At 33.0% G+C, this 14,483-nt stretch overlaps 2 protein-coding genes across 2 annotated transcripts in view; one reads left to right on the forward strand and one right to left on the reverse strand.

Moving 5' to 3' along the window:
* Positions 1-4,100: 4,100 nt before the first annotated feature.
* On the forward strand, positions 4,101-6,069 carry LOC132952703 (piercer of microtubule wall 2 protein-like). The gene is made up of 2 exons (XM_061025090.1): positions 4,101-4,215; positions 5,578-6,069. The coding sequence occupies exons 1-2, from the start codon at positions 4,122-4,124 to the stop codon at positions 5,763-5,765; spliced, it is 282 nt and encodes a 93-aa protein (XP_060881073.1). The 5' UTR covers positions 4,101-4,121; the 3' UTR covers positions 5,766-6,069.
* A 789-nt stretch (positions 6,070-6,858) lies between these two features.
* LOC132952560 (cubilin) overlaps positions 6,859-14,483 on the reverse strand; it is a 39,479-nt gene continuing 31,854 nt past the window's right edge. The window contains exons 57-62 of the mRNA XM_061024883.1: positions 12,747-12,900; positions 12,454-12,641; positions 12,225-12,390; positions 12,002-12,142; positions 7,996-8,102; positions 6,859-7,056 (exon numbers count right to left, since the gene is read on the reverse strand). Of these exons, the coding sequence (XP_060880866.1) occupies positions 6,940-7,056; positions 7,996-8,102; positions 12,002-12,142; positions 12,225-12,390; positions 12,454-12,641; positions 12,747-12,900 (873 nt within the window). The 3' untranslated portion in view covers positions 6,859-6,939. The remainder of the gene's footprint in view (positions 7,057-7,995; positions 8,103-12,001; positions 12,143-12,224; positions 12,391-12,453; positions 12,642-12,746; positions 12,901-14,483) is intronic.

The raw sequence follows: 14,483 nt of genomic DNA on the forward strand, positions 1-14,483 counted from the left end.
CGGCGTTATCGAACTGTATGTGTTTCTTTATCTGTTCGAACGTGCACAGCTCGCACGACTCGTCCAGCGTCTTCTCGACCAGCTTCTGAAAAACTTCGAAGTCCGGCGGCAGATCCTTGGCCTTGACCTGAGTGGCGACCACTTCCCACCTCTGGTACAGCTCGAACTCCTCGTCGATGGACTCCTTGAGCACGGCCACCTTGTCCAGAACGTGGACCAGCGTGTTCCAGACCTCGGACGGCTGCGAGGTGATGGCGTCGTTCTGCAGCTCGTGGGTCTTCTTTATGGCGTACAACTGCACCAGAATGTACGTCAGCGTTTTGCACTTTATGGCCGTCGCGATCGCGTCCAACGCAAAATCCAGCGCCATACCATGTCTGTTGTAGCGGGATGCCACTTCAATGACGACGTGCAGCGCCTTGGCCACCAACACGCCGTGGGCCTTCTCCTCCACGGCCGGTTTCTGTTCCGCACCAGGTTCCGGTGCCGGTATGACCGAGGCCGCCTGCGTGGGTTTCAGCACATTCAGGTCGGCGAGCACTCTCCGAGCGGCGGCCGACAGTTTGTTCGGATCGAACTTGATGCCCACGTCCAGGTGCTTCGCCCAGATATGGTCGTTCGCCGACACATCCAGCACGAATTTCCGGCTGGCGTCCGAGAACGACTGGATGGGCGCCGTCCTAGGCACCATCGACGCGACCACGTACAACGTGACCACGTTCAACGCGAACTTCATAATACTTATAACGTCGTCGCAGTCGTCGGTTCACTCTGTGCACACGGTTCGCAGAGCGTGAGTGTTCCGTTCCGCTCCTTCGCTTCGGAATTAAGCGGCGGCGTCGTCGTCGACGTCGCCAAACCGTGGGTTCTAGACCTACGTGTTTATGTGTCGCGAGTGTTGTACACAAGTGTTTACACACGTGTGTCGCGCCACGCGGTGGTTTTTTAAAATGTTTTTATCGACGTCCGCGCGCGCAAACAAATCTAGAAGTTGCACAGTTTAAGGCGAATTATTTTTAATGCGCATTACGCTTTCAGCTCATTATTGACCGTATCATCGATGTTTCTAAAGATTTTTAATCCAAGCAGGGTCTATTTTTGATATATTATCATATTTTTATTCCCCAATACCAAATACCAATACATAAGTATTTATTTATACGCATTTATTACTAAGGTATTACCATTTTATACCACGTTTATAGATCCGCTGCAGGGTTGCGTACACCAAACTTCCAGGGTCTTAGGGAGCCCCTTTCAACTATCAAACTTCAACCCTTCAAACCTAAGACATTACGATTACAATTATTGTTTACTACTACTTTTTTACGGTTGTGTTGGGGACCAAAAATTCATTACAATATCAAAAAATGCACACATTTTCTAACACAGGACTTTCGAATAGATGACTGTCGAATAGGCGACCGTACCCAGCTCGAATAGTAGCCCAGCCTACACAACTACTGTCAAGTAAGCCCTTACAATATATGGCTATATTACGGCCTCGGTCAGCCACTATATCTCAAATTTAGCTTCGTAACCAAACCCAATTAAATCAGACGGTCACATAATTATATCATATATTTCTTATGTTGTGTTTACATCGTGCGTATTTTTAATATTATCAATTTTTTTTTGAAAAAATGCCATACGATGTAGTTCATGGAGTGATTATACATTTAAATTTTAAAAAAATCACGAGTTTAAATGACGTAATATTTTCTAAGCACAATAATATTCTGACGTGAAGGTGCTTGAATCTACTTCTGGTACTTATGAAATGTCTGTGTTTCAGACACTGTAACACCATAACCTATTTTCTTGGATCGGAGGTTTTTCAATTAGAATTTGTTTCTGCAGGCAATAGACATATACAGGTTTTCTATAAACCATCAATTAATGTGTACAACTCTATTGGAAATATTTATTGGATAGGCCCCAAACTGTAATCGGTTAAAAATATTACAAATTCCATTTCTGTCGCTGTAAACCTGCACTTAACGGTAAAAATCCTTGTTACAATAACATGTTTACGTCCTAAATAGGTACACAATAGATTTTATTGAAATCATGGTTACTCTGTAACATAAGATTTCGTAGAAATATCATAATATTTATAATCCTTCTGTTTTAATATCAAATAAAGGAAAACAAGCAGACCTTCGTCGAGTTTTGTTTGATGAATACGCGTTACATGCAAACTACCAATTTATACACAATATGTACGTTCTAGATGTCTCGAATGAATTTATTATTTACAAAAAAAATTAAAATTAAAAAAAATGTATGGGTAATGTATCACATTTGGAAACATTGGATAAGGTGGGTAATACTATTATAGTAGGTACGTAAGTCATTGAATATTTAAATGTTATAAAATAATATTTATTATTGAATTACAAAATATCTAAAATGTATTCCTTAAAATAAAATAGTAATATGTTCATTGAACAGCACATTTTTGTTTTGTATTTTAATCTAGTAGAATGAGTAACATAGTGTAATATCTAATATGGTATACATTTATATTATGATTGAATATGTATTATATTATTATGTTTAATGTTTATGATAATATTATGTTGTGATTATGAGTCATAACTTTTGACTTAGGTTTGTTATGTACCTCTATATACCTATATACCTATATACCTATATGGAAACATCAGTTTAAAAGGGCGTACAATAATAACAGAGTTTTTCATATAATTAGATATTTAATTATATTTTACATTAATTTAAATTAATTATTCAGTTATTACTTAGTTTACTAATATGGATCATGTCACAAAAAAATGTATAAGTATGGACATGACACGGCATGATGACATATTATTTTCACATCGAATCATAAAAATAAATCGTTTATTCAGGATTCAAATGCTAAAACTATTTGTTAAACAAGTTTATTTAATGTATCATGCAAACACATTTTATGTAGATCTAGGGATTTTATACTAAATTATCAATGTTAAAAGAACGTATTTTAGATGTTAATGAGGTGCAGGAAAAACGGACTGTAAAATGAATAAGCGCTACTACCATATAGTAACTATAGGAACTGTGATGGTCGACGTGTTCATTAAAGACAAACAATTTAAAATCAAATTCGATATTGTATATGACGATTTTTCTATAGGTACCTGAGGCAGGCATCTTAGGTATATCATTTCTAAAAAATAATAAATCTATCATGGATTGGGATAAAGGAGTACTAATTAATAATTATACCCGAATCGGTAGAGAACAAAGTCGAACCAAATATAACACCCAAGCGCAGTAATTGCATATTACAGGTCAAAACCAACGAATTAATCGATGCTAGTTTGGTAGCTATAAAAAAACACGCGATGAACGACGATGTAATCGTTGCGAACATTCTAAGTCCGGTGCGAGACAATACAATTATAAGTAACATAATTAACATAACGCAACAATCGTTTATTATTGACGAATTAACTACGAGTAATTTAAAATGAAATAAAATTGAGTACCTATTACCATAGAGTAAAGTCACTCATTACAATAATTACAGAGAATATACGATTTGGAGGGTATGAGTGTATGACATAATATAATTAACTTTTCCAAATATCGTAGTCTCAAAACAATTTAAAATTAATTTAAATATAAATATATATTTTTTTTTTTTTGAAAGTACAAAGTCGAATAATAATGAAATATTAAACCGATATATTATTATACTTATATGTTACGTTACCAATGTATACGTTTTTTGAACGAACAATTGGTAAAAGAAATATATTATTCAGTATGATAGTGTTTTCCGCTATGGATAGGTATAATACTATAATATGATCACTATTGACTTCGTTATAAAACAGGTATGCTCAACTAAAGTATGCTCGCTATAAACTATGCTAAAGTATAGATGGCTGTGACGTGACCTCTGTTGTCTGGGCTTCACAATTATGTAATTGTATAATATCTGGGAATGTAAAAAACAATATTTGTGCTAAAAGAAATATATTTAGTGTGATAGTGGTTTCCATGATGGGTATTTCCAAGAGGGTCGTAGTTAGATCAATATATTATAAAATTAATCTTAGTAGGTACGCTCGCCACGATATGCACGACGACACGTAGTTAGTTTTTCCAACATGGGTGGCGGAGACGGTTGTTCAGCTGACGCCCAGGAAAAAACATCAGACTTTTACGAAACCCATAACTTACCCGCTCGTTTCGAATGCCCAGGTAGGTAATTAATGTTATACACTCCATATACTTGGTGTCAGGTTCGTATAATATGAATAATATTATGAACAGGGCCAGGATTTATGTGCACTGCCATAGTTTTTTTTCGCAACATCCAAATACTGATTTTGTTTGTAATGTCCACGAATCATGTTAATATGTTGAAGCAAATGGTGGTTATTTTACTTTGTAATATTTTTGTATTTTTTGAAGATGATGCATATTATTATTTCACATTTCAACTTTAAACACATAAAACGTACGTTTTATGGTATATTTTAGTAAAAGTGGTCGATAAGAGAAGAATTAATATTAAAATATTATGATCTATCCAAAAAATATCCAACTAGGTAATTAATTTACTTTACTATGACGTATTGTACCTACTTAATTTAATTTATATCTAATCTTAATAATGTCATATAATAATATGTACTCATACAACTGCAACAGTAGATTAGATTTAATATTTAACATTATCCTACAATTATTACACTAGGTACCTACAGTAAAATTAGTGTGAGTTTTGACACAGCCGTGTATAATTGCAAATGCGTTACGTGTTGTTCGTGACAACATTTTAAACAGCACATAATTGTTTTATTCGGGTACCTACCTAATGCTTTTGAATGTAATTACAATATTGTTATTTGTTTTAGATTTTAGAACTTCCATTTTTTATTGCATAGAAATCCTAGCCTTAATTATAACTGTAGGTCCGAAGTAATTATAATGTAAAATGTCGTATGTTGTCGACCATATCGATAATTCGTGTATAATAATATATAGTCAATAAGTCAGTGTAAGTAGCTCTATCCCGATAAATATACATACCTATTTACATATACGATATACCCTCAAACTCGTCTTTAAACTCAACACTTTTTTACATATTAATCACCTTCAGACGAGCACTGGAATGTCGTTCGGAATCCGCTCCAGATGGATTAGCCATTCACCGGTGGTGATTATAGACATCCATACACAGCTTTTCACTTTTCACTTTTTGACATACTGATAATTCAAACTGATAACAATATATGTAAGTAAAACTCTCTAACTTAGCCTTCAACTCAACGCACTAATTTACTTACAAAACAAAAAAAAAACAGCACACAATAGCCGTATCCAGCCCACTCAAGTTCAATTCACACCTATGATGACTGATAACTCTATATAGACATACTCAAACTCACCTTTTTATCAACTTCTCTACATTAAAAAAAAAAATCACCAGACATGCATCAGACGACCAAAACGTTGTTCTATATTGTTATAATAACAATATCGTATATTGTACTGTTGCGGAGAGTGCATAATATTATCTCAAATAATAATTTAGTTGCTATTGCTATACTTCAGGTCTACAGAACTACAGCAAAACCAGACGAACTCCAACCAATCCGTTCTACGCGACTACCTACAACGATTACGGGTACTTCCCGCCCACTGTGCACACGGTGAGGAAATGCTATCACGGCAAGCCGCAGCGATTCGGACAGGAGCAGTTTGTCAGAGGAATGTACAGAGACAACTCGCTGAACATGTGAACGATGCCTGCGACGTGTCAATGATAACAATATATTATGACAAACCGCTCCTCACGTCATATTATCATAGATCACGCGTGCCCGACCTTTTTTCAACTCGCGGTCCTCATTCGAAATTCATATTCCTATTGCGGGCCGAATATGCTTCGCGGTTTTTCGTTCATTGATTATTTCCACGCTATAGTCGCTATACTCGCTAGTTAACAATTTGTTTTAGTCATAAGAAAATAGAAACTACACAATAATTGTAAGATATTTTATAATATTATTCTTAAATGCTTATTAAAATAACGTTTTTTTTTTTTTTTTAAATTATTATTATTTTTATTTTTGTTTATACTACTTCCTACTTATACAAATTTCTAATTTTATAAAATGTTCACGGGCCGCTGGCATTGGTCACGCGACTATGGCAGTGGTCGATACTCGATATATAGGTAGGAATCCACTTGTTTTGCCTCAATCGCAATCATTAATTATCGCTGGTATAAGACTCTATATGCCCATGTTTTTATTATCTATTCGTCATAATATTATATTATAGGTTATATATTATAATATTATATAATTAGATAAGATTTTGTACCTATATTTACCTGGAAAAAATACCCTTAGTTTCGAAATTTTGCACAAATATTCGTTTTGAGGTACTTATATTATACTAATAATTAACATACTAAAACTTTTAATCACCACTGAAGTGTTTACACTCCCTCTGCTCTACTCTCCTACATTAGAAATCAATTGGTTTTCTGCTTTTTTCTCAAAAATATTAATTTAACAGAAATTGTACATCTAATCGGTTTTGTTAAAAACTTAATTTTTAAACAAAATGTTCTATTGAAATTTCCATTAAAACCAATATGATAAATTCGACAATGATATAAATGGTACCTAATATTGTAAATATTAAAGTATAATATCCAAACCGACAACCGTGTGGGGAAATGATTTATCACAATGAACAACACGGGCTTAGTACTTCGGGCACAATGAATGTCCGAGAAATGAACACAAATTTTAGGCCCATGAACTTATGCACCTAAAGCTCGTTAAAAACTTGAATACACTTTGTGCAAGAAATACAATAAAATATAATTAAAATATTAAATATAATCGGAATCGACTGCTGATATTTGTTAAATTAGTAAGCTACAAACAATACACAATTGTTTTAAAACTGGCTTTTTCCATCAAAGTGCAATTCCCAACCCGTGCCGGTGTTGTTTACGGATGTTACGTAGCGAATGAAAACTGCTCCCGTTTTGCTGGTGAAATCCGCCGGAATGTCCTGAACAAACCATCAAAACCGTAGAATTAAAAAGATCAATTACATATTTTATTATATTAGACCGCGTCCACACTGGCAAGAATTTATATTGTGTAATAATTTATGTCGCGAATATAATTCACACTGCTAGAACGTGGCTGCAATAACTCAAAAAACATCAATTTTGAGTTATGACTACTCTCGAATGGAGAAAAAAAAAGCTCTATAAAATTCAAGAACGCCACATTCAATATCATTTTTCATTTAGCCACCAAAGAGATGTATCAGTATTGAATCATTTCATAGCTAATTTTTCAAAGCCATATTATGGCAGTATATATTTATTTTTTTTTATCCAATTAACCACCGAGCTCAAAAAATTCAAGACTGCATTATTTCGATTTGTGGCGTTTTTGCAGTGAATAAAAACTAATGATACTATGTTGAAAGCAAAACAGAAATATTTAGAGTTGCGGCGATATTGCATCTTATAATTTGTGATGTAGCAGCTACATAATATGAAATTCAATACTGCCATATTTTATTATGCCTATATGGCTGTCTTACAATCACTTAATGTATCACTTAATGCCTTGCATTTACTAAAAGAAATTGTAAAAGGCCACTATTATGATTTTTTTTTTTTGATTTAAATAAGAGTATTATTTCATAATATTTAAAAAAGTCATACCTATTGTAAAGAAAGGTTTGCAAGTGTTTAAGTTGTTATTTTCAAACGCATAGGTAAAAACTCTTTAAAATATATCTACTAGGTTCGCACTCCAAATCGTTTTTTTTTCATATCTATAAATTTTGAGCTATCACCGTCTTGGCCTAGGGGTGCGGTGCAAAAACCCCATATATGGGCCGACGGATCGTGCGTTTGGAAACTTCTGCGCGTAATGTACATTTTTACCAGTGTGGTCACGGCTTCATGATATTAACTTCTAATATACTCACTCCACCACAGTATTTAGCAACAAATGACGATTTTCCAGTCGACTGTTCAACGTTGTACATTTCCAAATAATCGGTGTTGCATGTGCTTCGCTCACCAATGTTGAACTCTAAGTTTTGAAAAAAAAAACCATATAAACGTGTATACTGTACAACTTAATATTATAGTTTGAAAAATTCAAAATAAGTATTTTATTTGAAAAATGGATATGCGATCGATCACAATATTGTTTTTCTTTACGTATGTGACTGTTTAATATTATTGTTTATGATCTAGACGCGTCGTTTTTAAATATTTTTATAACCTTATCTAACGGCTAGTGAATTATAAATACATAATATATCTATATCAAAAATGCGAAGTTTTGAAAATATTTTTTTTTTTACATAATTTGAAGTCATTACTAAATTACATTGACACTGCTGATCAGTAGATAGTATTGATTACACAATTATGTGTGTGTTTTTATTTGTTTGAAGACAACTTTTTTAGTATAAAAAATTCACTGATCTTTGACTTTTAGGGAGATTGATGATAGAAAATAGTATAAAAATGGATGTTTTTTGTAATTTACAAGAAAATCGGAATATCAAAAAATAATAAACTATGAAAAAAACGGAAATATTTATGTAAAACGGTATTAAAGAAAATCTATTTTGTTGTAGTTAGAAAACAAAATAAATCCGTAGTATCAAAAATAATAGAAAATGTCACCAAATATATAAATCATATTTTTTTAGAAAAAATATTATTTTATAAATAATAAGGTTGTATACCTAACTAATTACAATAAATAAAAAAAATTATATCTAATATATAAAATTCTCGTGTCACAGTTTTCGTTGCCATACTCCTCCGAAATGGCTTGACAGATTTTGATGAAATTTATTGTGCATATTCAGTAGGTATGAGAATCGGCTAACATCTATTTTTCATACCCCTAAGTGATAAGGGTTGTCCAGAAAAAAATAAAAGAAGTGCTCAAACAGGGATTTTGATAATTTACGGTAGAAATAATTGTTTATAAATGGTTGCTAAGGTATTGGTTATATATAAAAAAAAAAAAAAAAAAATAATAGATACAACATACAAAAATACATACAATCCTCAATATTTACCCTTCTACGATCAACCCTTATTATTTAATAGCCATTTTAGTAATTTAATCATTTTTCCTTTTAATCTGCCGCTTCGCGTTTTATTGGCATTGCTCACTGTACAAAACATACATTATGTACAATTGTCAACGTTACTACACTTGATGCATAAACAATATGTATGGCAACGAAAACTGTGACACGAGAATTTTATATATTAGATGTTTTGTACAGTGAGCAATGCCAAGAAAACGCAAAGGGGCTGATTTGAGCCGCAGTACAAGTAAAGCTCGAAACTTGCGAAATAACAGATCCGAAAGAACAGAAGAACAAATCCAGCAACAAAATACTGATGCACGTGTCAGAATGGCGCAATTGCATCAAGAAGAGCCAGATGATACACGAGCTGAACGCAATGAAGTCAGAAGATTAGAACAACGACAATCACGCCGCTTCACAGTCAAAAGACGAAGAACAAATGACCAACAACGACAACAGGTACATCGAGCATTTATTTCTGACGTACAGCACGGCGGGGTCCGCGATCTACCGCAGGTAGATTGCCTACCTGATATTTTAGATAATATACTGTTGTGAATCAGAATTTTTATTCCGGGCAACGGAAAAATTAAGATAAATTTTGAACCGGTGAAGCCCGAAAGCGCAAATCGACCTTTTTTTTCGATAGCCCAAAAGCGAAAAATGAATTTGCGCTTTTGGGCTTTGGTAGTGGGATAAAAGCGCAAAAGAAAATTGAATTGTTTGATACAATATTTTACTGACCTAAAGCGTGATGCTCTACGCTTTCCATGTATAGGTACGCCGGTACGCGGCCTTATCCGTTCTGCGGCAACGCATCGCGACGATTATTGCATTTGTCTGTATCTTATCGTTACACATTACGATGGCAGTTGATAATAATTTAAGATAACTATAGTCTATAATACACAATATAATATATAATAGTGTATACAGTATAAACTTACATTAAATAGGATTTTTGATAACTATATAGCTTTGCAACTACACAGGTGCCTATATAGATATGACTTATATAACTTATTGAGCCGTTTTATTTTTAATTGAAATTCGATATACCAGATATCCACCTATATCAGTTGGAGTCTGTGCTACCACTGTATCACGTGTGTCTATGTGTCTGATTTCGACTAAAATTAAAATTATAAGTTTTCAAAAATTAATTATTAAAATGTCATTTACATTAACTAACACAAATAAAGGTGTATTGTGTATTGTGTACAATAATTTTAAGTACAGACATCAGCGAGTAATGGCAAGCGGAGATATATCTTGGCGATGTACGGTAAGACAATGTACTTCTACTATTCAAACTAATTCTAAAATATCTAATATTTTGACAGAAAATGAAAATATATCTCATAATCATAATACTGTGGAGAATCGGGATATTCAGCGACAAATAGTTCGTAATAATTGCAAACGAAAGGCGACTGGATGTATTTCGGAGCGACCAAATAAAATTATTCGTCGTGAACTGATGGCGGTTGAAACTACAGAACTATTACACAACGATATGTCTAGTATAAGAAAATCCATGTATAGAGAACGTCGAAAAATAATTCCCGCAGCACCTACTTCATTATTCGAACTCATACAACAATTAAAAACCAATGGTTTAACTACACATCGTAATGAAACATTTTGCCATGTAGATGAAGAGTCGAAAATCGTAATATTCACGACAAACAGTAATTTAGAATATTTAGTCAATAATAGTCATACTATTTTAGGCGATGGTACATTTTACGTTTGTCCCGCTCATTTTGAACAACTCTATACGATTCATGTTCTACATAAATCAATTTACGTCCAAGTTGTATATTGTCTGTTACCATCCAAAACAACTGATATTTATGAAAAAATGTGGCATTTAATAAAAACATTATGTAAGAAAGAATTAAAACCTCAAAATATACTTCTGGATTTTGAACTATCTGCACATAACGGCGTTTTGCGTATATTTCCAAATGTACAAATTAAATGTTGCCGGTTTCATCTCGGGCAAGCCTGGTATAGACAAATCACAAAATTGGGACTTAAAATTGAATACGACCAAAATGAATCAGAAATTTCACATTGGTTAAAGTATTTCTTTGGATTGGCTTTTTTACCGTATACTGAAATTTCTGAAGCATTTTATGAACTATTTTCTATTGCTCCGGACAATCAGAAGATATCAGCATTCTCAGATTATATTTTAGCGGATTTTATTGATAATGACAGCAGATATCCACCACATCTCTGGGCTGAGCCACCTTCGAACGAGCCAAGGATTACCAATGGTCCAGAATCATATCACCGTCATTTGAAAGATCAATTTTATAACCCACACCCATCTATTTATAATTTTATTGAAGTGATTAAAGAACATCAAGCAGAAGTTTATTTAAAATTACAATCAAATATTCAAAAATCTACGAATCGAAAATCTAAAGTCGTCTCCAATACAAAAACTTGGACCTTGTATAAAGAAAAAAAAATTTCTAGATTGGAATACTTGAAAACAGTAGGTTTCAAGTTTCAAATTTAATATTAATAATAACTAAAATTTTAATTAAATACGCTTTTTTTTATAAATTTGATTTGCGCTTATGGGTTATTAAAAAGGTAATTTTTTTTGCGCTTTTGGGTTATTTGTTTTTGCGCTTTTGGGTTGCGTTTGGGTCATATTTTGCGCTTATGGGCTACAGCCATTTTGAACACCATACATCGAATATTAAATAACCAATTGAACAAAGTTCGAGTCATATAGAGTTGATACATTTAACGGGCAACGAAGTGCACGGGATCAGCTAATTGCTGTATAAATGCATAATTTGTAAAAAAAAAATTAGTCATATTAAAGTGAATAGTAATATAATATGCATACTTCTAAACTGAATCCTGATTGCATTTGGTCTAGGAACTGCGATATCCCACCTGCAAGTTGAGCTCTTATTGTACACCATGGGATACATTGGACTCATTATCGTACCATCCATATTGAACATTTTTCCGCCGCAACCTCTACCTATATTTGTATCCGAAATACGCCAGTAAGACACACAATAATTTACGAACAGCAAATAATGCAGTTTTCGCATTCATTCTACCTTGATCCGTAGACGTGTAACTCATATCCAATAATCCAACCCAACCTTCTGTTATTTTATACGCCATCGTCAGCGACGGGCCCATTGAAAATACAGCATAAGGTGTACTATACCTATCGCGAATTGTGGTCACCAGTGGCGATGAGACTGAAGGCCCATCATAAACCTAAAATAAAAATGTGTATATTACATATTTGGAACTGACGATTGTAATTAACACCTAATTTACTTTTAGGTAATTAGACGAAGATGATCGCTTCCGTTGTGCCATAAAAACGAACCTTGTAATAAATAAAGAAATTGTTAAATTTGATTGACCTAAGTTTATCGTGAATATACATTCATCTCCCTTCGATATTGGTTGAAAATCTCCATGATAAATATACCCATAGCGTTTTGTATATGTTGTTAAGCATCCTATGATTGAATTGAATTGTTAATAATAATATAATATCAGTCTTCCGGATAATCAATGTGTATTAAGTACAAATTGAATAGTGTAAAATGCAAATATGTACATACCTGCAGCCATGTACTCGAGTCTAAAGCCTTTTGGTGTTTTTTGGTCGACTGCCGTATGTAGCGTCAATGTAAATATTTTCGATGGCTTACTCACAAAATTAAATTCATGGTCTTCGTGGCATAAGTGGAGAGTAGTGTACGACCATTGCAACCACTATATATAATATGCATATTATTATATAGATTTTAAAATATTTAAATTTATTAGAACAGTATTTTTTAAATACTTTACACTTAAATTATATTATAAAGCATCAGAATGTAACCGGTTTTATTCCACACTAATCAGCTGTTTTCAAACACAATTATTAGTATAAATTATAAACAATACATTTTATTATATTATTAAGACGATAGTATGATTCGTAGCAAAATTTCTGTCATGCCTATGCAGTTAACGTTGACTCACCTTGATTAGTGATTCTATGAAATTTCGGAAATTTGTTTAAAAAAGTAGATCAAATAGTTATATTATTCCTAGTGCCATCACATTTAATGGTATCCTCACTACGTAGTCCCACTACGTGCGAGCATGATTCGGCTGAATTATTTTCAACCTATTTTTCTTCTTTTTGCTCTACTCTACTTCAATTATTATTTTTTTTTTTTGTGTCTGTCATCACCTTTTAGGACTAAAATGCTTGGATTTTCTTCAACAGTAACTTTTCTGATAGGAAAGTGAATCTAGTTGGTAATTTGGGGGGTCAAAAGTAAAAATTTCCAAGTAGTTTTCAAAAGCGACGTGAAAAACAAAAGAAAAATTAAGGAAAAACGGGAATTTTTACGCAAAATCTGTTTTCGAGAAAATCGATTTTGCTTTTGGTGTAACTCTAAAACAAATGACCGTAGGGACATGAAATTTTGACTGAATGTTTATATTAGCATTTTCTATACACCATAAAATATAAAAGAAAATATTTTGACTCTTTTTGAGCTGTTTACGGACATTGTCAGTTTTCAATTTTTTAGGTTTTTTTCTATAAATATCAATAAAATTTTATTTGTTGAGTAAAAAAGCTTGAAAATTTAATAGAAGGCTCCTAGGTTATTGTTTCAAAGGCAGATGAAAAAAATAAAAAATCCTTAGTCACTGTTTTTATTTATAAGCATTTAAAGTTCAAATTTTGACAACATTTATCAAATTTATAATTTATTAATTATTTTGTAGTTAAAAATGTATAAAATGTTTAACTTTTATGGCTAAGGATTGAAAATTTAAAACAAGGCTCCACGTAAATAGGTTATATATAAATTACTTTATTCACAATAATATCATCAAATATACTTGGTAATATCATAGGCTGACTGACCGTTTTCGCTCAGAATCGTTTTTCTTATACAATGATATTAGGTATATCATTGAATTCAAATTTAACACCATCCATTACAGTAACCCACTTGTAACCTACTGTACAGCAGAGCGAAATCCACTTATCCACCTTTTTAGTGTTAATGGTGTACTCGATAAATTATCTAATCTTCCTGGTGTTAGGTTTGTTGGGCCTAGCGGCCAATCTGGTGAATTTTTATTTCAACTACGCTCTGTTATCTGTTACCTATTTTGGTCAATATTTTGGCGTTCTCTTGATCCTTATTTTTCCATCTATCCTTAAATTTAGCTCAGTTACACCAATTATTAAGTCCGGTGATACATCTTCCGTCTTGTTCACAAGGTTTATCTCTAAATATATCAAAATATAAGGTTATGACTTTCACCAGATCCTTTAATTTTCTCTT

Source organism: Metopolophium dirhodum, chromosome 9, assembly GCF_019925205.1.
Source record: "Metopolophium dirhodum isolate CAU chromosome 9, ASM1992520v1, whole genome shotgun sequence".
Classification (NCBI taxonomy): Eukaryota; Metazoa; Arthropoda; class Insecta; order Hemiptera; family Aphididae; genus Metopolophium; species Metopolophium dirhodum.

Coding starts and splice junctions, on each gene's coding strand:
- LOC132952703 (XM_061025090.1), top strand. CDS start 4,122: ATGGGTGGCGGAGACGGTTGTTCAGCTGACGCCCAGGAAAAAACATCA. Junction 4,216..5,577: donor CGCTCGTTTCGAATGCCCAG/GTAGGTAATTAA, acceptor GCTATACTTCAG/GTCTACAGAACTACAGCAAA.